The following is a 22,376-nucleotide window of genomic DNA, read 5'->3' on the forward strand; positions in this document are numbered from 1 at the left end:
CCCCTGCGGAGTTTCCCTTTGGAGCTGTGTCCATAACGCCGCCATTGCCCACTGCCAGGCACCACGGCCTTCTTTCAAGCTTTGCAATTTTAGGATGATTTAATGACCCACTGGAACGCTTGGAAGAGTGTAATTGAAATCAACGCAACATAAGTGATACGAATTTTCAGTCTCAGTATCCCACAGTCTGGGTTTTGGGGGTGGGATGGGATGGGGGGGAGGGGGGTGTTTCCTTTGGAAAACGGGGACAGAACTGGTCCGTGTTCCCGCTCCTTAACGTTGCTCCAGTTGCAGCAAGAAGGCAAACGGGTACCCTGGGGCCAAACCAGTGCAGATCCCCCCAGAGTGCCGGCACGGGCACGTGGAGCAGGCTAGAATAAAAACGTCTAGGAGTTTTAAATTATTAGTTTGACTTTTTACAGTTGTGAAATTTCCACTGGCTCTTCTCTCTCCCCTAACTTGGTTTAGGACAAACCCACGACAACCAAACCCAGCTTTTCAAAGGGAATAATGCAAATTACAGGAGTAATCTTTCCAGCTGATTTGCGGGCAGATGTCGATTTTTTAATTTTTTTTTTTTTATTATCATTTTTTTCAGGGATTAATTGATTTCACCGAGAACGCTCAAAGACGATGAGAACGCCCTCGACAGGACCACCGGAGGTGCAGGAGCAGCCGCCCGGACGGCAGACGTGGTGCGTTGTGCCGTTACCTGTCTGTCGGACCCCCCCGGTGCCTCCGGGAGCCCCCGGTACCCGCCGGTTCCCGCTGAGCGCCCGGGCGGACCCGCCGCCCGCCAGCCGGAACCCGATGCCCGGGCCCGGGTTGTCCCCTGTAATAGAGTCCCCCGGCGGAGCGCGGCCCGGAGCCCTGCGGGGGTGACACCGGGCGCCCCGCTCTCCCCGCCGGTCCTTCCCCGGGGTGTCCGCGGGCCATGAGGGCTCGCCCCGGGCTGGAGGCGGCCGGGGGCGGTGGCGGCGGCGAGATGTCGGCTGCGGGCGGCGAGCGGGAGCGGCAGGAGCGGCTGCGGGAGGCGGCGGCGCTGGGGGACGCGGAGGAGGTGCGGCGGCTGGTGGAGCTGGGGGTCAGCCTCAACTCCCAGAACGAAGTCAACGGCTGGTAAGGCTCCCTCCCGGCCGGCCGGGGCCACCGGGGATCCCTCCTCAGGTGGGGCAGAGCTGGCGCTGCCGCGGGTCCGCTCTTCCGCGTGAAAGACCAATCAGTGTGACTTTAAAATGAAATGAAAAGCTCGATCTGCTGTCAAGTACTCCTCTGTGTAGATCATACAATCACGGAATAGTTTGAGTTGGAAGGGACCTTAAAGATCATCCAGCGCCACCCCCTGCCCTGGGCAGGGACACCTCCCACCAGCCCAGGTTGCTCCAAACCCCGTCCAGCCTGGCCTTGAACCCCTCCAGGGATGGGATACACACATAGACAGATGGATATCTCTATTCTAAAGAGGAGAAAACGGTGATGCAGCTGATAACCACTGTTGCAAAAAAGGCTTCCCACCTCCTGCTTGGGCCCTGTGCTGTTTGCAGCTTCTGCAGGTCACTATGTTGTTACTTTATGTTGCCTTTTTTTTTTTTTTTTTTTCGGAGGGGCGTGCTGGCAGCCTGAGACAGCACGGGCAGTCAAAATGCGAACCTCGGCTTGCCAGCACGTGTTCATGTCTAACCAGAAATGGTTTTTATTAACTCCTAAATCAGGTTTGAAAATGACTTTCCCTTTCAAGCAGGGAATGTGCAGGCTGTTTCAGGGATATAAATAAACACTTTGGTTTTGATGTTTCATTCAGATACCACCTGACGACACTAAACCTGAAACTTTTCTGTAATAGACACTTGTACAAGGGGGACTCTCTGCATGAACACACACAAAAAAGGTTACTTGAAACAGGATTTACAGGGAATGCTCAGGCATTCCCTAAGTTCAGTTGAGCCTGTACTTACTGTGCTGTATTGTGCTTGAAGTTGTAATTAAAAACAGAAGAATAAAATTAGGAAAAGAGCTAGACTTTTAAAGCTAAAAGCTCAATCAGCAGTTTTGAGAAGCGTGGGACACTTGCATCTTGAGGTTCAAATTGTGGTGACTAAAATTAGAACTTGTAAAAATTGAAGATAACTGATTCATAGGAGGTTGGATTATTTTAGTGCTTTTCATCAAAATGAGGTTGTATCTAAAACTGGAACTGATGAAAGAAAATGTCATAAAATATAATTTTTAAAAATAACGATCTGGTCATTTTTAACAGTGGCAATAAATGGATCTTTGCTGTTATTTAAGTTTGCGTGTAGAATTTGAATTTCTCCAATGAGTTTCTCAGCGTCTCTGATGCTAGAGGTGCTGAGTACTTGCATTTTGATGCGTGTCAGGTCCGCGGGTAGGTGGCACCTCTCCCGTGAGACCGCGGGGAAGGGTCAGGATGGATCCCAAAATGAGGCCGATGCTTTTGAGGCTTCCGGACCTTCTCTTCGAACCAAACCTGCAGGGTTTGTACTCAAAGCAAACACGGCCACACTGTCTGCGCTTTGTCCCACCGCTTTGGTCCAAACTAATTTTTGACTTGGCAGTGCGGTACTTCTGATCTCGTGCAGGCCATTCACACTCATTTCACAAGGAGATATTTGTGAAAATTCCAGAAAATGCCGCACAGAAAAACTTAGGAAACCTGGTCTGAGTTTCATGGAGCTTGTCTCGGATTCTGTGACATCTTTGGTGTTAAAAATTCAGGAATACTTTCTGCTGACAAAATTATTCTCTCCCATTTAAAAATGACACTTTCTAGCTGAAATGCACAGCTCAACCTTGGAGAGACAATACAGGGTTTTACAATATTGCCAGCAAAAAGCCAAAGTGGAAAAAACTTTTTGGAGCTGGACTTTCAACTGAAACTTTATTCCCTTGTAAGTTTATTATTTATCTCTGCTTTAGCTTATTTAATTCTGTATAAATAAATAAACAAACTTGGAAAAGGGTTAGGTGTGTTTATTTTTCTGAAGAGTTTCCTTCAGCTGGAGCTAGAAAATTAAAATATAAAAGCTAGAGAAAGATCAAATGTCACTAGAACCTGGGATAGGGGAGAATGGTAAGACTGTATAGTGAATTATAATGTGTGAGTCTAAGTCCCTAATATTGAGCACTAAATAAGCTCGGTAGCTTTTAGGATGTTTCTTTACTATGTCTCTCTCTAGGTCAGCAACTGCAAAGAATAATTTAAAAATATAGAAAAGTGATTAGTTCTGCGCATCAGTTACAGATTGCAGAAAACTAGCTGCCTGCAGATCAAAGCCTGGGAACTGCTGGTGCAGCGAATAGCAACTGGGCGAAGAACTGTGCTTAGAAACTATGCTTACAATATTTTAAACATTATTACTTTCCAGAAAGTGCAAGTCATTGTGCTGACACCATTAATTAAAGAGTAAAAATAGCATCCTAGGGAAGGATCCCTATTAGCTGACACACACACACACACACGCACAAGTATTTTACGTACAACTTACTCTTTCAAAGATTAAAATAGCATTCACAAGCCTTCTTTTTATATTTCTTTTTCCAGAAAAGTTAGTAGCCTAATAAATGATAAATTGAAAAGATCTTGAACTTTAAAAGTACTCCTATGGTAAGGCGGTATCAAAAGCACTAGAGCAAGGGAAAACTACATCAGCAGGTGTCACTGCAGGCTCCAGAACCAGTGTCAGTTACCGAGGAAGATTGCAATTAAAACCTTTTTTATGTTAAGACATGCATTAGGTCTTGTTCTTCTCACAGGCAGCAAGAATGAGGGGAAATCGATCTGCCGTAATTCAGGATTTCAAACCATGTTGGCATTTTCCATGTGCAGGACCTGTTTGCACTGGGCGTGTAAACGGAACCATGCTCCAGTGGTGGCTTACCTGCTGCACGCCGGCGCCGACAAGGAGATCCTCACCAAGAAAGGAGAGAGGCCGGCCCAGTTAACGTCAAAGAGGGAGATAAGGAAGATGTTGGGAGGTAAACCTATTGGCTATGCGATATTTGTCATCTGTAGTAAAAGGCAGTTTATGTTTCAACTTGTATTCCAGTCTTTATTTTGCATGTGAAGATCCTGCATTCGGGTTTCAGTAATAACTGTGATTTGATTTCTAGAGCGTTCGCTGGGTAAGAAATCAAAGTTTAAGAAAAGAGGGTTACCAACAAATCCCATATCCAGCCAGCCAAACTTTTTTTCTAAACACTGAGAAATTAGAAAAACTGTAGTTTGAAAAATGCCGCGACTAAACCAGTGACAGATGCAGCTTCCTGTTTTCAACAGGACAACAGGAGAGAATCTCTCAAATTTGTATGAAGCCTTTATATGAGCATTTTCCCGATGTTCTGTGGAGCTTAGACACTGTGCTGAATAAATGGAAAATTAGCAGCCCAGAGAAACAGCTCATTAAAGGACATTGGTAGAGCATTTTTATCGTGTTTTGTAACTGCTGGAGCAGAGCAGGCTTTGCTGCTAGAGGTGATAAGTAATTTGAAATGCGGTCGATTAACAACCTCTCCCTCCCCTTTGTATTCCCTTGTCTGTTTTTGTTTTCATTATTGTCTCCCAGCTGCTGAATTGGTAATGTTTCAGCTCCCCCAGTACTGCATGTTCTTTTCCCTTTATCCCCTGCCTTAATATCGAACAACGTATTACCCTTTGTTTTTCACTGCCTTATACATTATGAAGACGACAGCATTATACCACCAGAGACCATGTTACAGCGTGCCGGCTACGGATTAAAACAAAACAAACCAAAAAACAAGAGCATTGCGGCGTTTAGAAGGAAATGGCACTCTCAGAATTACTGGAATCAGCCTCTGCTTTGGTGTTTACTGTATTGCAACACCTGAGCACAGTTCTGTTTACTGTAGAAAAAAGGTGTAGCGCTTCTTGATTCATTTTTTATCCTGTGGTGCTTCTAACACTCTACTCCCTCCCTATTAAAAAAAAGAAAAAAGGGGGAAAAAAGAAGCCCCCCCAGTGCAATAGCAATACTTTTTCCCCCTCAAATCAGTCTTGGACAATGTTGTTTTCTTTGGTTTTACAGTGGAAGATGATGAACTCTCAGACTTAACGAAAGATTCAGATCTGCCCATCATCCCTAATTACCTGGCTAACCCACCTTTCCCGTACGTCTATAACACCATGAGCAGCAGTATTCCAGATCCCTCTGTGAACGGGAGTCTCTCACACTCGGAACCGCAAGGTACCGACTCTTCTTCCTTACCGGACGCGGAGGCTCGCCCACGTGCAGCGTTACAGCGCGGGACTGCTGCTCCCGAGGCGGCTGGGAAGGGTGACGTGCCATCGCTGCCACCAGGCGTGACGCCTGTCCTTCAGAGAGGTCCCCTTTACCAGGGAGCCGTGTCGTGGAGCAGGGGTCCCCCTTCGCCGGCTGGATCGAATCAGCCTGTACCTCCGCAAGAGAATGGCTCCTGCGCGGGGCCCGTGCCGGCATTTCAGCCCGTTTTCTTCACAGGAGCTTTCCCACTTAATATGCAAGGTAACGGTGAAAGTCTGTCCTCGCTTTGTCTTAGAACTACTGTCATCGTGGACAGTGAAAACAGACTGATGGGGGTTACGTGCGTTCACAGCGCTGCGAGGGGTTTTCAGGTTCCCATGCTTAGGCATTCAGGAAACATTTGAAAGGGATTAAAGAGGCAGATCTCCTGCTTCTGCTGGAACTGTTATTAAAATATTGATGAAAACATTTGCTATTTGTCTCAAGTGCTATAAAAGCATACACACCCCAGGGTAATCGAATTCTCTAAATAGCATACTCCAAGCCTCAAATAAAGAGAGTGTGTGTGCAGCCAGTGAGCTCAGGAGAACCTCGCACGGCTTAGCCTGCAGGCCTGCGTCTGGAGCTGAACTATTACATGATCCGCTCTTTCTGCGGGGAAATGGTGCCTGCCCAAAGAGGGAAATCTGGGCTTTCAGTTCAGAATTTCAGTCTTGAAATAACAGGTGTTCTCATGCCGTGAATTAGCAATGAGAAGTTAACTGATGCCCAAAAGAATCAAAAACCAATAAAAGCAATCTTGGATTGCTCAGGAAATCGATAACTGGTGTAACCTGCTTTTAAGATAGCTTAAATCCAGTTAAGATGAGCATTCATGCAAAGGGTCATACATGCATACACACACACACTGTATTGGATTTGTAATGATTTTGTCATAGAGGCTGACGAAAGCAAATCTAATGAAAATTGTGGTCACACAAGTCCAGTTGTTTGCTTTCTCAGCATTCTTCTGTTGTTACAAATGATACAAACAAGGTCAATAGAACATAGAAATATTTGGAAGTTAGTATAGAGCCATGTTTTCCGATTCCTTTATACATCTGCCTATTAACGTACCTTTTTGTTTCTAATAGAACTGGTGCTTAAAGTTAGAATTCAAAACCCTAATCTTAGAGAAAATGACTTCATTGAAATTGAACTGGACAGACAAGAACTGACCTATAAGGAACTGCTCCGAGTGAGTTGCCGTGAGCTGGGTGTTAACCCTGAGCATGTACAGAAGATCAGAAAATTACCAAATACAATGTTAAGAAAGGTAAGAACTCTAAATTTTGAAATGCAGTAAGATTTTTAGGTTACCGTTAAAAAGGAATAATTTGTTGGTCACCTGCATAGGCCCATGTTGCAAAATAAACCCAACCAAAACAAAAAAACCTCCCTTCAACTTCCAGCACTCACCAGTTGTTTGTTGTCTTTTTTAGTAAAAAGGTTCTCAAGTTTCTTGATTGTTTCCTTTCATAAATATTTGGTGTTGAACCCAATTAACATCTGGATTTCTCTGCTACATGCTTATATTCAGTGCAACACCACACCACTGTGACCTGGGTTTCGAAGGCCTGCAGTGCTCAGCGGCGCTCTGCCAGTTCAGTAAGGGCTGTACGCGGTCCCTTCCAAACACAGAAAGGTGTTTCAGAACAATTGTGAGTGTGGGTCTCCGAATCTCACTGTCTTTTCACTTTGGTGACATTTGCCTGTGCCGCAAAGAGGAAAGGGACCTGCTGACCTCTTTTACTGATTCATCGCTGACCTTTCTGTCGCTCTCAAACCGCTCTAGAGCATTGTTGGCGTCAGTCATGGAGCTAATCTGATTAGTACTAGATTAATAGATTTCACTGTACTGCATCTTCCCTGACGATAAGATGACTTATTCGTGGTTAGTCAGGAAGTGGGGGGAAAAAACCCAACAAAGCGTAACCAACTCTGTCACTTGCCAGCTTAGGTTGCTGTTGAAAGGACCGGTTTTATTTCCAGCTCTAATTACTTCAGGCTCTCTGGGTAGGACTGCGGGACACTTACTGTTCCTTGAGGTGGTACAAAGCTAATTCTCTTTAATGCTGTGTGGCGGCAGAGTGCTGCTGCCGAGGGGCCCCGGGCGCGAGCCCGTACCGGGGCAAGGTGACTCCCACTGCTCTCTGCAGACCCTGCCGAGGCCACTCCGCGGTGGGGCCGCTCCAGAGGAACCTGCACACGGGACCCTCTTGGGCAGATGCAAGAATCGATTCACGAGCTTCTACGAATTACCCAGGGGGGAAAACAAAAAGAGGAGTTGGGGGTGGCATGCAGTGGATCTTGACAAGTGTAATTCCACTAATCGCTTTCGCTCACCACCAGTGTTGCATTCCTTCTAAAAATAGACTTCAGCGAGTAGCTGAATAGGATCCCAGAATAAATATAATATGCAACAGGATGTCTGCTTTCCAGTTTACTGTAAAGAATTGTTGTATTTATAGACAAATACATACCTTGTGTTAGCATGAGCCTATTATTTTAAACTTGCCTCTGCGAAAGTGAACAGACGGTTTATCACCTAACAACTTATTGTGTTTATTTCAAGGACAAAGATGTCGCGAGGCTACAGGATTTCCAAGAACTGGAGCTTGTTCTAACAGTAAGCGAGAAAAACTTACTTTTCAGAGTCCCAACACTTTCTGATCGGAGTGGTTATAACAAGAAGGCATCAGAACTTACATATTAATTGTTGAAAGAATAAAACAAAATATTTGTATCTCTCATTTTAAAATTACGTTTGAAATGCAGTACTGTAAGGGCTAATGATGTAAAAAAAAAAATAATCTATTTTGTTAACCTTGAAATAAACTAAAGTTGTTATGCAGAGTTACAGCCTCTAGTTAATCTAAGAGTAATGAGTCTGATGTGAAAGTAGCGTAATGCAAAGGAATTATTGGTAGAAGTATCTGTTAATGAAACACTTTTCCTTACAAAAAGATAATCTTGAAATACTGCAGAGTTAGCAGCTCTCAGGGAAAGTCTTACCTTAAACTGTTCTAATAAATTGTTTTGCTATAAAATAGCAGAGGTACTCAAGCTAAAGAACCTGCCATGAAACCCATTTAATATTTGTACTGAGTCCATTACCATTAACCTTCACTTTTTAGATCGTGTATTTTCAGTCATATCTTATTTAGAAGGAAAAAAACCAGAAGGGTTAAAATTTGTGGAAGAAGCACAAAACTATGTCTAGTTTGAATACTGTCAAGTGACTTACTACCTGTGATTTCTTAATCCCTGTTTACACTTTTCCCTATTTCTCAGGTTGAAAATAAGAAGTGATAGTAATTATCCAAATCATAAGTATGCTTTCAGCCAAAATCCCTTTTATTGTTGTCTGTCAATATATAGTATTGACATATGCAATTTAAAATACTATTTTTGTTACTGTATCGACAACAGTTCTCCAATGCTGCTTTAATTTCCCCTTTTAAAAGCACAAAAACTGTAATTTTGTAATTTTATTTTCCTTTTACTTCTACATTCCTGAGAAAAATCGCCTCTTGAACCTTTAAAGTTGCCTGTGTAAAAAGAAACTAGTGAAAAACCCAGGCTTTTCTGGGCCGATATTAAATCTTTATGTTCCTATGCAATGTATTTTATTTTTTTTTCCCCCGATGACTTGTGATTACCCATGTTGTTTACTGAAAAAAAAAAAAATCGTTCTTCCTGTTACTTAAAAGTCAGAATTAGATTACTTTGCTATGAAATTGTGGAATAAATAAAGTGAAAAGTATTTAAGAGCCGGATTTTATCTGATTTTTTAGGATTTTAGTATTTACTCATTCATTTGCATTTGAGGCCGAGTTCTATTCTGGTAGCCCAACTGTAGAAGTGCGTGCTATGAATTAGATGAAGAAACTAAAGTACGAGATGTAACAGGCAAACAGAACATACCAAACGGGACCGAATTTCCCTCTGTTTCTTCGTCTTCCCCCCAGTTTCTTTGGAAGCTAGAGCAGCCAGAGGGTTGGAGTGCCTTCTTGTCTAAGGCTTCCCGGCCCCAGTTAGCTGCGCAGGGCGCGCGGCCCCGTAGACGGGCTCCATAGCAGCAGCGCTGAGCAGGGAGCACCCAAACTAGCTGGAGACAACGCTGAGGCGAGGACATGGTGAGCTCTTGCCGCTCCGGATGCCTTCCCCTGCGCGGCATTGGGGCTCCACCGCAGCCCCGTGGCCTTCCTCGGAGGCTGCGGCGGGTAGCGAAGTTCACGCTTCCCCTGCGGTCAGAGCAGTCGCCTGTACTACAGCTCGTACAACGGGAACTGGTCCCAAATTTACGCCTGCTCTCTCTCTCTCATCCAGTGACTAGTGCTTTGAGCAAAGGGAAGCAGCTTCAGCAGGAGTGACTGAGCACACAAGAGGGAGCCCTCTCCCACTCTGCCTTGTACTCGGATGTCCAGTGTTCACCTGGAGGCGCAGATCCATGCAAACACCCAAATTTCCTGTGTGCCCATTAACAACACTGCAGCTCAGTCTCCTACGGCTAGTAGTAGAGCATTTTTGTCACAACAAAATACCCTCTTCTGAAAAGCGCTGGAGGTCAAACGTGGTCTGCGTCATTGGCAATACCTATTTTTATACCAAATTGCTGGTGGTGTATTAACTTCTGTATAAAGGACTAACAAACCTGTTCCTCATCTCGCGCTCCCTGGCACACGGAGAGGTGGGGTTTAGGATGGGCTGTCTCACCGCCAGCACAATCCCTGCGGGCACCGGGATTACCCACTCAGACCTGCGGGAGGAAAGCTCCGCTGTCGGGCTGACGACTTCGTTACACCGATTACCTTGCACAGATGCTGGTCGCTGCCTGCATTCCGAGGAGTATTTTTATACCTTGTGCAGTTTATACATAGAAGATACTGTTAACACAGCTAACAATCTGATCAGTGTATAATCATGACATTACTGCGTATGATAAGTAATTCATTACTTTGCGCCCTGCTATATGAAATGTTAACGTCAAATGAATGCTCAGCTGCAGATTCTCGTTTCTATTTAAGAAGTATCATTTGTAAGAATTAATAAATGATTATTTTTGTCTTCACAAAGTTTTTCTGAACTTTACTCATAGAAAAACATAGGAACGTTTTCTGGCCGGTTAGATTTCCGGAGCGCTTGGTGGAGGAAGTGAACAACTAAAGCAAAAGACGTTCTATCAGATTCTAGCAGCAAATATTGTTTACACACGCTCCTCCCTTTATCTGAGCAGGCTTAGTTATCAATAATGAGGTAGATACTTATTTCTGCAAAACAAATCACACACTATTTATTTGAAGTGTTGAACGTGATAAATTATATACACATCTGGTCAGCATGTGCGTTCAGCTTAAGTGGAGACTTACTCACAGTGACTTCATACCTAAGAGAGAGACGGCAAAATTCTAATACTTCTGTGCCAATCCTGTCCCTGCAGGCTTATGTGGAGTCTGCTAAACTGATAGAAATGGTGTAGTTAATGATTTCTATTAAGCCATCTGTAGGTTTAGTTTATTCTTATGCTGAAGAGGAATTTTATAGTGCCAAAGTTGCCCTGGGCAGGGAGACCAGCGGAGCCGGGATGGCTCCCAGCCCTGGAGCCGTGGCATTCAGCTGCCTTGCCCTGTCCTGGGGGAAACACTGAAAGGAGCAGGTCGGCACCACTTGGAGATTACACTTTATTTCACTATTTTTCAGCTGAGTCACTGCTTAACCGGGCCTGTCTTTCCACTTCAAACCCAATGAATCCTTATGCAGAAAACACACAAAACAGGTGTATGTTGTACCATTAATATAATTTACTAATTATAAACCTGAATACGGTACTTATTGCCCTGCGATACATACGTTTTTTCTTGGCAGGATGTTTGTCATTCTTTGGGAAAAAAAAGGCATATAATAAAATACTTTATGTGTATAGAAAATATTTAAAAATATAAAATTAACTTTCTGGTCCTTATAATTGTAAAATACTTTGTTCACATATCACAAATTTAGTCTACTACAAAAACTGTTCTGTAAATTACAGTACATTCACAAGTCACTTTTGTGGCAAGTCAGTAATATTAAAAAAAAAACAAAACCAAACCAAACCCCCCCAAGGGGGTCATCTTCTCATGCTAGTCCAGCATCTTTGGCCATACTGTAGAAAATACCCTTTGATGCTATAAGGCTTGCAGGTGTATCGAATTCAGCTATGGTTCCGTTGTCTAGAACAAGAACCCTGCGCAAAACAAAAGGTGGTGGCGGGAGGGAAGATACGTCAGAGAATTCCTCGCAAGAAACGCGATACCCCTTTTTAATCACAAAGCAAAACTGCTCCAATCTTTGCCTTGCCTTTGTTTCGCTCAATTATTTTCACACATTGAAACACAACAGATGATAAACATTCTCCCTGAGTTTGATTTTAAAAGGTACAGGACAGTCACTATCTCCCAGGGGTAATAAGGGGAAAATAAAACACAGCAAAACCCCCCCTGTGTGTCATACTGGTAGTTCTGTATCGAAAATATAGTACCGGAAAGCCAAGGAGATAAAAGCTTAGTAATAGTAATTTAGTAATATATTTTAGTAAATAGTAATATAATTTAAAGTAATTAATAGGGCATGATGTTAATGAAAAAGTTGCAGCAGCTGCTAGTTAAGAAAGGCTGCATAAGCCTGCGGACAGTGCTGTTAATGCAGCTGGGCAGCGTCCCCGCGCAGCTCTGGTTAGCGAGCACAGAACCTGTTTCTGACGCCAACAGAAGCAAAGTCGAGTCTGGATATTCAAGGATTATATGGCTTAAACATCATTGCTTACATACTACCTGACGAGAGCATCAGCGTGTCTGTCTAGAGACAAAGCAGACCCTTATCAGGGCTCTCCACATCCCCGGTAAACCGGGGAGCACCCCCTGCCACGCACCATTTAGAGATTTTTACCTTGTGTAATCCATAATTGTGTTCAGCCTGTGCGCTATTGTCAGCACCGTGCAGTCTTCAAACTGGGTCCTAATCGTCATCTGGATAAGATCATCCGTCTCGAGATCGATCGCTGCCGTTGCTTCGTCGAGGATCAAGATCCGCGTCTTGCGAAGCAGTGCTCTCGCCAGGCAGACGAGCTGTCTTTGGCCCACGCTGCGAACAGAGACGGGGCGTTCACAAACGAGGCCCCGCTGCCCTCAGCTCTCCACCGCTCAGAATCCCTCGCGCTACAGCGGGTTACTCACCCGGTACGGTTACCGAGCAAAATATATAGTATTTAGCAAGCAGCCTGGTCTGCCAGCCGCGGCGCTAACACACATTGCGGCATTACCCAGGTAGTTGTAGCGTGTGTGTTCACTTACTGCCCCAACCCAGTACTGACCAAGCCACCAAATGCCACCTTTCTATCGCTGTGACAAAAGCCAGGGAAACGCATGATTACAATGCTGCTGCCCGAGCTTTCAAACACACACACAGTTGTAACAACACCGAGCATATGCAAACTTCAAAAAAAAAAAAAAAAAAAAAAAAGTGTTGTGAGTCTGTAAGTCCTTTCTAGCATCAAAAAACCCCCCGCTACCCGGGCAGCCCACGCTTCCTCCCGTGCTACAAACGCCCCCAGACACAGCCTCTGAGCGTCCCTGCGGGATGAGGACAGAGCTGAACATCATCCCATGCATCATCTGGTTACACCAGTCTCAGGAGCCAACGCAGCGTACCAAAGCATGGCATTTTATCATCCCCATTTGTGTCTTATGAGTCTTCCAAATAATAAAGGAAAACAAACACTGCTAAAGTGGTTTTTTTTTAGGCAGAGGACTCTTATTGGGCGCAGCAATTATATGTGCTACAATGGCATTTCCCTTCCTACCCACCCATGTTTAAGGGACTGCCTATTCCTAACACCCTGTCATCCTGAGACTTCTTTCTTTACTGGTAAGACAGGACTTTGGTTTGGGAGAAATCCCTCCCAGCAGCAAAGGATCATCAGATCATTCATGGCAGAGGCAGAAGAGCAGGCAAACAGTTTGAGCCTTAGTGGTTTTCTTGAAACAGGAATAGGCGCTAAATCATTTCAGACTCAACAGGCTACAGCGTAAACCTGTGCGGAGGTGTTACTCGCTGTTAGGGCTGAATGAAAGCTCGGGGTTTGTTTCTAGTCCAAGCATTCCTTACCTCAGATTTTCTCCACCTTCTGAGCATTCATAGTCCAACATGGATGGCTGACTGCTGACAAACCTCTTCAAATGAGACAGTTCAAGAGCCTTCCATATTTCTTCATCTGAATACTTATTAAATGGATCCAGGTTCATCCTCAATGTTCCAGAAAAGAGAACAGGATCCTGGATATAAAACCAACTTTCATTAGACAAGTGCTTTAGCTGTTTTAAGTACAGATATTACAAACTACTGCTTTGAAGTCTCCATTGCATTGCAGGTAGGCCACCTCCCAGTCCCGTCCGCTCTGGAAATACATTATGTTATACACACTTAAAACTCAAGTTCCAACTGTAAAGATGGTTTATCCTAAATCCTGTTTATCAGGCGGCAGGACAGGACCACTTAAAGTATAAATCATTTGGTTTCCTGAAACAATTTTCTGGGTGTAACAAAGCATTTTCCTCTGTGGATAAACCATTATTTATGGTTTGCTAAGCTGTTAGAGATCCTTCCTTTACTGTGATACACAGGAACAGTACCTGAGGAATAATTGTTAGCCTCGATCGAAGGTCATGGAGACCAATCTCTGAAATTTTCACACCGTCGATTTTAATTTCCCCTTTTACAGCTTCCAGGATCCTAAAGAGACAGAGTGTCATGGAGGACTTCCCTGCTCCGGTTCTGCCAACAATTCCAATCTACAACAAATTACAGGTTTAACAACAAAGCACATAGTTAAAACCAAAACAAAACGCAACAAAAAAAAAACCAACCCAAAGCTCCAAGATTCCTCTAAGAGGTTTGACCCAAGATCTGAATCTCGGAAAGAACGTAACCATCCTTCCCTAGAAACCTGTGTCATACATCATAATGTACATATTGCCAGTCCCATAATTTGAATGATATTGCATATAAAGATGTACCTAGGCCTAGAGCCATCCTACGTAACTTTGGGTGATTGGCCAAAGTACCCTTGTTAGGAGTCCAATCACTCAAGGACAAGAAATAAAGGCTTTTCAGAGGGCAATTCAGACTTCACGTTAAGCACGTGTATCTCCATTCCAGAAGGCGGCCGTTGTTCTGTCAGCTTAGTGTAAGGATAACTCTCTTCTCTTTTAATAACAGCCTGTTAAGTGGAGGACTTTCGCATGCTAATTTTTCTGTCACCAGCACGCAAACCCCAGAACTTTCTACTGAAGCATGAAGAAACGAATCTCCCAGAACGAAGACAATTTCCTGATTAAGGAAACAAGGAATGTCATTTCCTTCCATGCCAAAAATTTCACAGGAAAGCCAGAGAGCAGAAAAAGCTGCAATTCCTTCTCCCATCTGCACTGCTTCAGAAAAGCGTTCTTGTCGCTGAATTTTTGCCACTTGCGATGGTGCCTCCTACATGGCGTACAGCAACCTGTTGCCAGCCTAACTTGGGAAGTCCAGAAAGTCCCATGCAAGTGGTCCTACTGCTTCCAGCCTGGAGGATGCTGGCACACTGACAGCATGGTTGTCACTGCCGGCTCCTGCAACGCCAGCTTGAGTCGGTCTCCACCACTGGGGCAAGTGTGCTTGTAGACCCTGTCCTCTACTCCATGGTTTTCACTGGAGGCCCGGAGCAATGTTCTAGCAAGGAGATGCAGCTGGGAACTCACCTTTTCTCCACCGTGGATGTGGAGGTTTAGACCCTTCAGCACTAGATCCAAGCCCTTCCTGTACCTCACGCAATAATTCACAAACTCCAGCTCCCCTTTGGATGGCCAATCTTCCGGGGGACTCTTGCCTTCAATGATCCAGGGAGCCTAACGAAAACAGAAGTCAGAAATGCCTCATGTAGGTTTAAGAAAAAACAATTCGAACTCAAATACAAACATTAACATTTGGGGGTTACTAGAAATATATCTGATAAATCAAATCTACGATAACAAATAAGTATATAATAATGGGGGAAAAACATGGGTTCTTAAGTATCCACCCATTTTGGCCTTTGTTGTGAAATTTACAGGAAAAGAAGTCTGAGCATATAGGGCCAAATCCTCAATGGATATACATTTACATTTTTTCCACTAACTTTAATAGAACATTGCCTGTTTCACGCCAGCTCAAGCTCTGGCTTGTAACATGTATCACACATCTTGTCTAGCTTCCTTTTAGCTTCCAGATTAAATACTTGATCTCCGGAACCGTACACTGCAGCTATCCTCAGATCCTCTATTTCCTAATTCTTAGTCTCCCATCACGTACACAGGGCTAACAAAACCCAGTGTGTTCACAGAGCAGCAGATTTCCCAGCATAGCTCCATCTGCCACCTTGAAAAGTCTTTGGCAACAAAGGTAGATGATTGGATGATCTTCCTGGATTAGGCGGTACAGTGTTCCTAGAGATGTTCTTCTCTCATGGGAGACAAGGACTGATTAAGCTGATTAAATAGAAATACTATTGAAAACATGTGCATAGCCTGATAATTGCACTGCAGCTGTGCTCTCTAGCAGGATCACAGCACCATCCATGCAGGTACGACTGTGCATCAACCACTTCAAGCCCAATGGGAGCAGTATTCTGATGGTGAAACTCATCTCTGTTGTGCTATAGCCACTCACAGTAGCAGAAAATGAAATGCTAAGCACAGGCTGCACGACAGCAGTAATAATTTGGAGCTGTGATAGTACAAATTACAGTTCAGAGCGTGACATTTGTTCAGGTTAAATGATAACGCTCTCAGAGCAGGATCTGTCTCTCAAGAGTCTAAAGAAAGACCATGTAAATGTGTGCATTAAAATTTCGCCACGCTTGTTGGTGAGCATGCTTGACGCTTGGTAGCTGACCTCTGTTTCAGTTTCTGAATACTCCTTTATCCTTTCAACAGCCACAATGTTAGTTTCAAGCTCAGAAGTCATTCGGACCATCCAATTCAGAGACAAGGTCACCTTGCAGAAGACAAGGAACAAAACATCACCCACAGAGGAACAAAAGATTTAATAATAACAACAACAAAAAAAACAGACACCGCTATTAAGACGTGGCTTCACATCAATATTACAAATAATTACCTTGCATTGACATTTACTGGGAGAAGAAGTCTACAGACAATCAGGTGCTCACGTGAAGAAACATATGCCTCCTACAGTGATTTAACAAATGGCCTCTCAAAAAAGTTGGTTGGAGGTCATTCCCCCAGTCATCGTCCTCTCTGGAAAATTGCTAACAGCAATCCTGCACACTTACGGTATCTAAAAAGCTTCTGACAAGAATGAGGCCATTAAATCTGCTAAACTGTCCACAGCTTGGGTGAGTACAGTTTATCTTGCCTGTTTATGAATCCTACTGATCTGCCTGTGATTACCTCCACACATCAGTGTGCTACGTAGCAAGCACGATGCAGGAGATGTTAAGCCCATGCTGCTCAAGTGACCTGCTCTTGGTGGGTGTGCTTGACACTTCCTGAGCTTCCTGCATGCTGCCACTGGGGATACCGGGGTGCGGCACAACCTCAATGCTCCCCAAGTGCCCTGGAGTCCTACTGCATGTGAGTTTGCTGATGGTCTGTCAGCATTCAGTATAAATCTCTACATGTTTCTACATGTCCCAACAACTAATTTTTATCATTTCCTTATTAACTTCAGATTTAACAAGCACCTAAAATTATTGCTAACACACGCAATACACATCTGTGCCAATCCATCAATGAACAGAAAGCTATAATACATACCTGTAACGCGTAAGACACTGAAAGTCCTACCAAGCCAGCATTCAAGCTGTTTTTACTAATCACGGCAAAGAGGGCAGCAAAAAGGACGATACAGTTCCCCACAAATTCAACTCGAACGCCCAGCCACCTGGTAAAAGGCAGACATAAGCAGAGGGGTAAAGGGGTGCTTGGATCAGTTATGCAAACACAGGATTATCTAAGTGGAAACAAGAGTTATATGCCTTTTTACCTGTTTGATACTATGCCAGGATAGTAACTCTTCTGATTTTCATCCATCTTCAGATCACTGATGTCTACGAAGGACTTCACTCTTCTATAGGCTCTGATGACACTGGCCCCTGACACTGTTTCCGAGAAGTGTGAGTAAATGGGAGATCTGCTCACAGACTCCAGACGCTTCAGCTGGCGGGAGGTAGCTACGTAGAACCGCTGCCATTTTTTGGAGAAAATTGAAGGCTACATGAAGTACTTTATCTTTTAACTAACAGTGAAGAATTTTTTAGGTTAAGGATTTAAAAGAGATGGCTACTACTGATGCACTTCAACCCTCCAAAATATTCTCAATTATTAAGAAGAATTTCAAGAAAGTTATCTTTGCTTCATTCCACAACAGAGTATTGGGTAACTGCAATTTCTATAGACTGTAAGTTGAATTTATCTATGTGCCTTTAAATTTAGTTGACATAGCCTAACAAAATTCATTTGTTGGAGCCTCATTTTCCAAGAAAATGAAACATGAATTTGCTCCTCCGTTATCAGGTCTCTATTTATGGTCTATAAAATAAGCTTCATTTTTGCTCAGAAGTCAATAAAATTGATGCTTTCTAGTTTCAATATTTTAACTCCTCGCCACCTTAAAAACTTGTCAATATGTCAGATATATACACACTCCGATATATTGAAGTGCACTGCAGTGCTCTCTCTAGCAGAAGGCTTATTTGTTATTACTTAAAAGCAAAAAAAGGTTATGCCTATTTATTTCATGACCGCATCTCACAGCCCATTTATTTTTTTGAGAGAAGTAAATAATGTTTTGTTTACATAAACATGTAGTTACTTCAGACATTTCATTTTTCCCCTCAAATTCATGTTGTTTTTCCTAAAAAGAAACACGAACAATGGAATAAGAGTCATTGCAATGGTAGTCAGATATTTTTCCAGTTACCTGAACAAAGAAGTAGAGAATTGCAAGTGGAACTATAACCACAGCGAAGAGAGGAGTACTTGCTATAATTACAATCATTGTCGATAAAGAGGTGAAGAACGTTCCGAGGAACATCAGGATGGTCGGTGGGATTACTTCATCGATCACATAGATGTCCTTCGAAAAGCGATTGATGATTCGGCCGGTCGGGGTGGTGTCGTAGAAGGACTGCGGGGTGTGAAATTTGTTCTCCAGTAGAGCAGCGTGGAGCGTCCGGGCCGCATTAATACCTCCCATGGCCAGGGTAAAGGAGGAGATGAGAACAATGAGGCCTAAGAGGTGAAGAGGAGACATGTCAGCCAGTGAAATGATGTTCCTGATTCACAGCTCTCTGACTCTCAGCAGCTGCTGTTGTGCTAGAAGCTTTTTCTCCTTTACCGTATTCCCTGTGCATTCTTCTCTTACCATGCACATTAGCACTACAGCATTGCGGCCACAGCTGCCTAAAGCACAGGAACAAGTCCTGCAGGATTTCACCATGCTGTCCACAGCAGAGAGATGCACAGCCATCCTCCCTCTGCTTTCCACAAGCCTCCATGAAGTCATAATGCTACAACTTCGCCCCAGCCCTTCAGTCTCTTCTGCACCTAAGTTTTCACGTTTTCTCTTCAACTTACCTCTCTCAAGCTTCCATGTCACCTGTTCGACCACCTCCAAGGGCTTCACAAAAAAAAATGTAAAAATGTTGCGCTGAGCTCAGACTTTGTAGCTCCAGGTTACGTTACTTCCCGTGCTAAGGATAGGATTTGGGGGGTGCTGTGGCTTTCACACCTAATTCCTCTTTACTAAACATTGAGCCATCATGATTTCATCTGGTCTCACCTTGCAAGAGGCCCAAGGCAGCATAGACTCCGATGCGCATGGCTGTGTTGTGCTGAGTCCCATTTATCACCGGCTCGTTGGTCCAGTCACTGAGCCACACGTTGGCCCCAATGGCAGCAGCATTTTGACAGCAATATAGGAAACATATCACTAAAGAAATGACAGGGCCGACAGCCTTCACGTATTGCCAGAACACTGTTAGCTTTACCTGCAAAATCACACACCAGAGCTGGTTTGCACAACTTACACAATCAGTTTACACAGATTAAGAGAAAAAAAATTCTTCGTCAGAGGAACTGCTGAGTTCAACACCGCCCAAACTCCAACACAGCACAGAGAACAGCTCATCTGCCTGAGCTCCACGTCAGGGCGATGACTTTCAAAATAAGTCAGAAACTTCTCTGAAATATTCTTTTCCTCCATTTTGAGGAACTGTATTTTATTAGTTTTGTGGGTTTTTAGCTTTTAAGATTATGCCAGAGGGAAGGAAGAAAAAAAAAAGGAAAGAGGCTGATCAAATAGCAGCAGAGGATGGGTAACAAGAACAGGAGCCAAGTTTTTCGGGCAAAAGAAGCAACTTGGCAGGCATATCGATCTCAGGACTACTTTAAATGGCCTATTTAAGGAAAAGTGCTGAATATGTCCCCATTCAGGTGTCTTTACAGCAGCTTAAATGAGGTACCAAATGCTAGTGCACCCCAATAGGAAAATAAAGAGATGATGCTTGTGGCAAAAAGTAAAGATGCTTTCTCTAAGGTAGTGCAAAAAGGCAGAGAAGCAAAGAGAGACAGACACTCAGGACAAAACTCGGTCTCTAAAAAAGCATAAGAAGGAATAATTAAACGAACAAGTGTTGTTGATTAGGCACTTTGAAAGCTAAAATAATCCACAGAAACAGCTAAGGTCCTGTGCCAAGGACCACATACATCAGACTAAACAGCACACACTGAGCCTTCTGAAGTGGAGGGAAGGGGCTTTCTTTAACAAAACCTCCCGGCTCCTATTCCATCCACTGCTCCTTTCTGTCCCTCTCGTTTACTTTTGTATTCCCACCTTCTCTTTTCCCCTGTTCCCCTTCTCTTTTTCCCCGTTCCCCTTTCACTCCCTGGCCCTGCTCAGGAAGGCTACAGCCCCTTTTGCACCTATAAGCATAAAATGCTCTCGAAGACGGGGAGGCAGGTATCATTCATGCAGAGCAGATCCCCTGGCACACAGCCGGCAGCTGGCGCGTGTAACCCACTGCTGCGGGTCATCAAACACCCACTGCTGCAGCTGGACTCAACAGCAGCCAAAGACTTTAAAAACCAACAGTGTTGAAAGCTCTGCAACGCAAAGGCGGTGCTGATGGAGCGCAGTGCTACGCAGTATCAGGTGACTGTGGCAGGAGCTGGAAGGGATTTTTCATCTTTTTTCTTTTCTTTTTTTCCCTAAGTACGTAGCCCTTGCCAGGTGCAGAAACCTCTGCCAAAATCCCAAGTTTGAATGATCAACGGCCACCAGATTAATGCCGAAAGCCTGCAGTTGCAATTTATACAACACATTTAACAGAACTGGATCAAATATAAAAATAAACATGATTTTTTCAAACACTAAAAAAAAAAAAAAAAACATAGGAAAAGGGAGATAGGTATCAAACCATACCGTTCCCGTTTCAGTGGTTTCAGCCTGAATAAGTTTCTCGTTAGGATTTTTTCTTGGCAGAGGAGGCTCTGCTGGCTTCTTTTCACAGACTCTTCGTTTCGTTGACATTTTGTTGGGACATTCTCCTCCCTCAGAAGATATTACACTAAGTTGCCTAGTCAAAACAAAAGAATCATTAGGAGAAAAAGGGCATATTGTGGCACTGCTAAGGCAAGGCTGGGATGCAGGAGATTGGATTTATTCCCAGCTCTTCTGCTGAGTTCCCATGCCAGCCTGACTCACAGCTACGGGTGCTTGTACCAACCCTCTGAATGCTCAGTGACGCCCGAAATGCAGTACCTAACACAGGCTGTGGCAGGGCCTGGGCTCTTTGGTAAAGGCCTTTAGAGGCTTCATCGCAAGACAGATATTTCAAAGCTAATCCCAGAGCCTCTCTGTTTTCACGTCAACAGTAGCTGGACAGCTGGACATGTGGGTATGGTTATGAAAACTTCTAAAGATTTCCACGATTCCCAATTGAAAAGCACAATGTGAAGGGTTTATGTTATGTGGGTAAATACACACAGTGGTGTTAGCTGAGAACCAGAGAGCTGCTTTAAGAAATTGGTTCAGTTCATATTAAAAAAGGGATTGCAGGAATAGATGTTTGATCATCTTTGCATGTTCCTTCACGTTTATTTTCGAAAGGACACTAAACCAACTTATGTATAAGAGGAAACTATGGAAACTAAAGTCCGGACTGAGAGGTAGTACGTGACCAACCTCTTTCAGATGCGTTTCACCCCAGACACAGACTATAAAGACGAGAGGACCTCATGTTTACCTAAGAAACTGTTTGCGGACCTCATTTGTAACTGGTTCATTATCTGCCAGATCAGTGTGGATGCTGAGGGTGTCTTCAGCGAGCAGCACTTCTTCCTCCTCCAGCACTGCAAGACAAGATCACATCTCAGATTTTCTGCTGAATAAAGCATAAAGCACAGAAAAAGGTGGCTATACACAGCAAGAATCATGAACAATACCACAGCAGGAAAATCATAGTGCATAAACTTCGCCATAGTTTTGCTCGCATCCCTTCCGTGAATCACTTTTCCTAACTAAACTGCAAAGATCTTGTGAGGCGCGTTGGCTGCCAAATGCATTTACATCACATTCCTTTAGCGCATCAGAATTGTTAAGCAATAGCGTTATAGTCGGTAAATTCGTTTATAGGACATGCTCTAGGCACGATCTTGGGATGGGGGAGCCGTGTCAGGAACTACTGGAAGCCTCTGCTGCTGCTAGAAGATGTCACGCGTGTTCCTCTCTGCCTGTCTGGAGAGCAGCAGTGCTGCAATCAAAGAGCGTGGGAACACTGTCACACAGAGGAAACGTTTACCGAAATGCTTTAATCTTGTATCATTTTATCAGAACCAAACCAAAAGTAACCCAGGATTAAAATGTCATTGAACTTTGCTATATGAAAAAAACAACAACGTATAAACAGAGGAAACAATACCAGACTCTGGGTAGCCCCTATGATAGCAAGCAAGTTGGTTCTCGGCTGCTCCATTTTCCTGCTGACCTTGACCTTGCTAA

General features: G+C 43.9%; 2 protein-coding genes across 3 annotated transcripts in view; one reads left to right on the plus strand and one right to left on the minus strand.

Annotated features, from left to right (window-relative positions):
• The first annotated feature begins 604 nt into the window (after positions 1-604).
• ANKRD40 (ankyrin repeat domain 40) lies at positions 605-10,328 on the plus strand. Of its 2 annotated transcripts, XM_063352360.1 has the most exons (6): positions 605-1,119; positions 3,848-3,996; positions 5,064-5,519; positions 6,392-6,573; positions 7,873-7,926; positions 9,630-10,328. In XM_063352360.1, the coding sequence occupies exons 1-6, from the start codon at positions 935-937 to the stop codon at positions 9,630-9,632; spliced, it is 1,029 nt and encodes a 342-aa protein (XP_063208430.1). In that variant the 5' UTR covers positions 605-934; the 3' UTR covers positions 9,633-10,328. The 2 variants fall into 2 exon arrangements, with proteins under 2 accessions (XP_063208430.1, XP_063208429.1); XM_063352359.1 differs by having other exon boundaries at positions 7,873-10,328.
• A 230-nt stretch (positions 10,329-10,558) lies between these two features.
• ABCC3 (ATP binding cassette subfamily C member 3) overlaps positions 10,559-22,376 on the minus strand; it is a 50,437-nt gene continuing 38,619 nt past the window's right edge. The window contains exons 20-31 of the mRNA XM_063352287.1: positions 21,622-21,727; positions 20,799-20,952; positions 19,158-19,365; positions 18,297-18,607; positions 17,361-17,560; positions 17,132-17,258; positions 16,248-16,349; positions 15,077-15,223; positions 13,970-14,128; positions 13,446-13,612; positions 12,228-12,422; positions 10,559-11,526 (exon numbers count right to left, since the gene is read on the minus strand). Of these exons, the coding sequence (XP_063208357.1) occupies positions 11,418-11,526; positions 12,228-12,422; positions 13,446-13,612; positions 13,970-14,128; positions 15,077-15,223; positions 16,248-16,349; positions 17,132-17,258; positions 17,361-17,560; positions 18,297-18,607; positions 19,158-19,365; positions 20,799-20,952; positions 21,622-21,727 (1,985 nt within the window). The 3' untranslated portion in view covers positions 10,559-11,417. The remainder of the gene's footprint in view (positions 11,527-12,227; positions 12,423-13,445; positions 13,613-13,969; positions 14,129-15,076; positions 15,224-16,247; positions 16,350-17,131; positions 17,259-17,360; positions 17,561-18,296; positions 18,608-19,157; positions 19,366-20,798; positions 20,953-21,621; positions 21,728-22,376) is intronic.

The sequence above is a fragment of the Chroicocephalus ridibundus genome, chromosome 14 (genome assembly GCF_963924245.1).
Source record: "Chroicocephalus ridibundus chromosome 14, bChrRid1.1, whole genome shotgun sequence".
NCBI lineage: Eukaryota > Metazoa > Chordata > Aves > Charadriiformes > Laridae > Chroicocephalus > Chroicocephalus ridibundus.

Excerpts from the sequence above, each read along its gene's own strand:
- ANKRD40 (XM_063352359.1), top strand. The coding sequence starts at position 935 with ATGAGGGCTCGCCCCGGGCTGGAGGCGGCCGGGGGCGGTGGCGGCGGC. Across the intron at positions 5,520-6,391 it reads TTTCCCACTTAATATGCAAG|AACTGGTGCTTAAAGTTAGA; the intron begins GTAACGGTGAAA and ends TGTTTCTAATAG. Across the intron at positions 6,574-7,872 it reads CAAATACAATGTTAAGAAAG|GACAAAGATGTCGCGAGGCT; the intron begins GTAAGAACTCTA and ends GTTTATTTCAAG.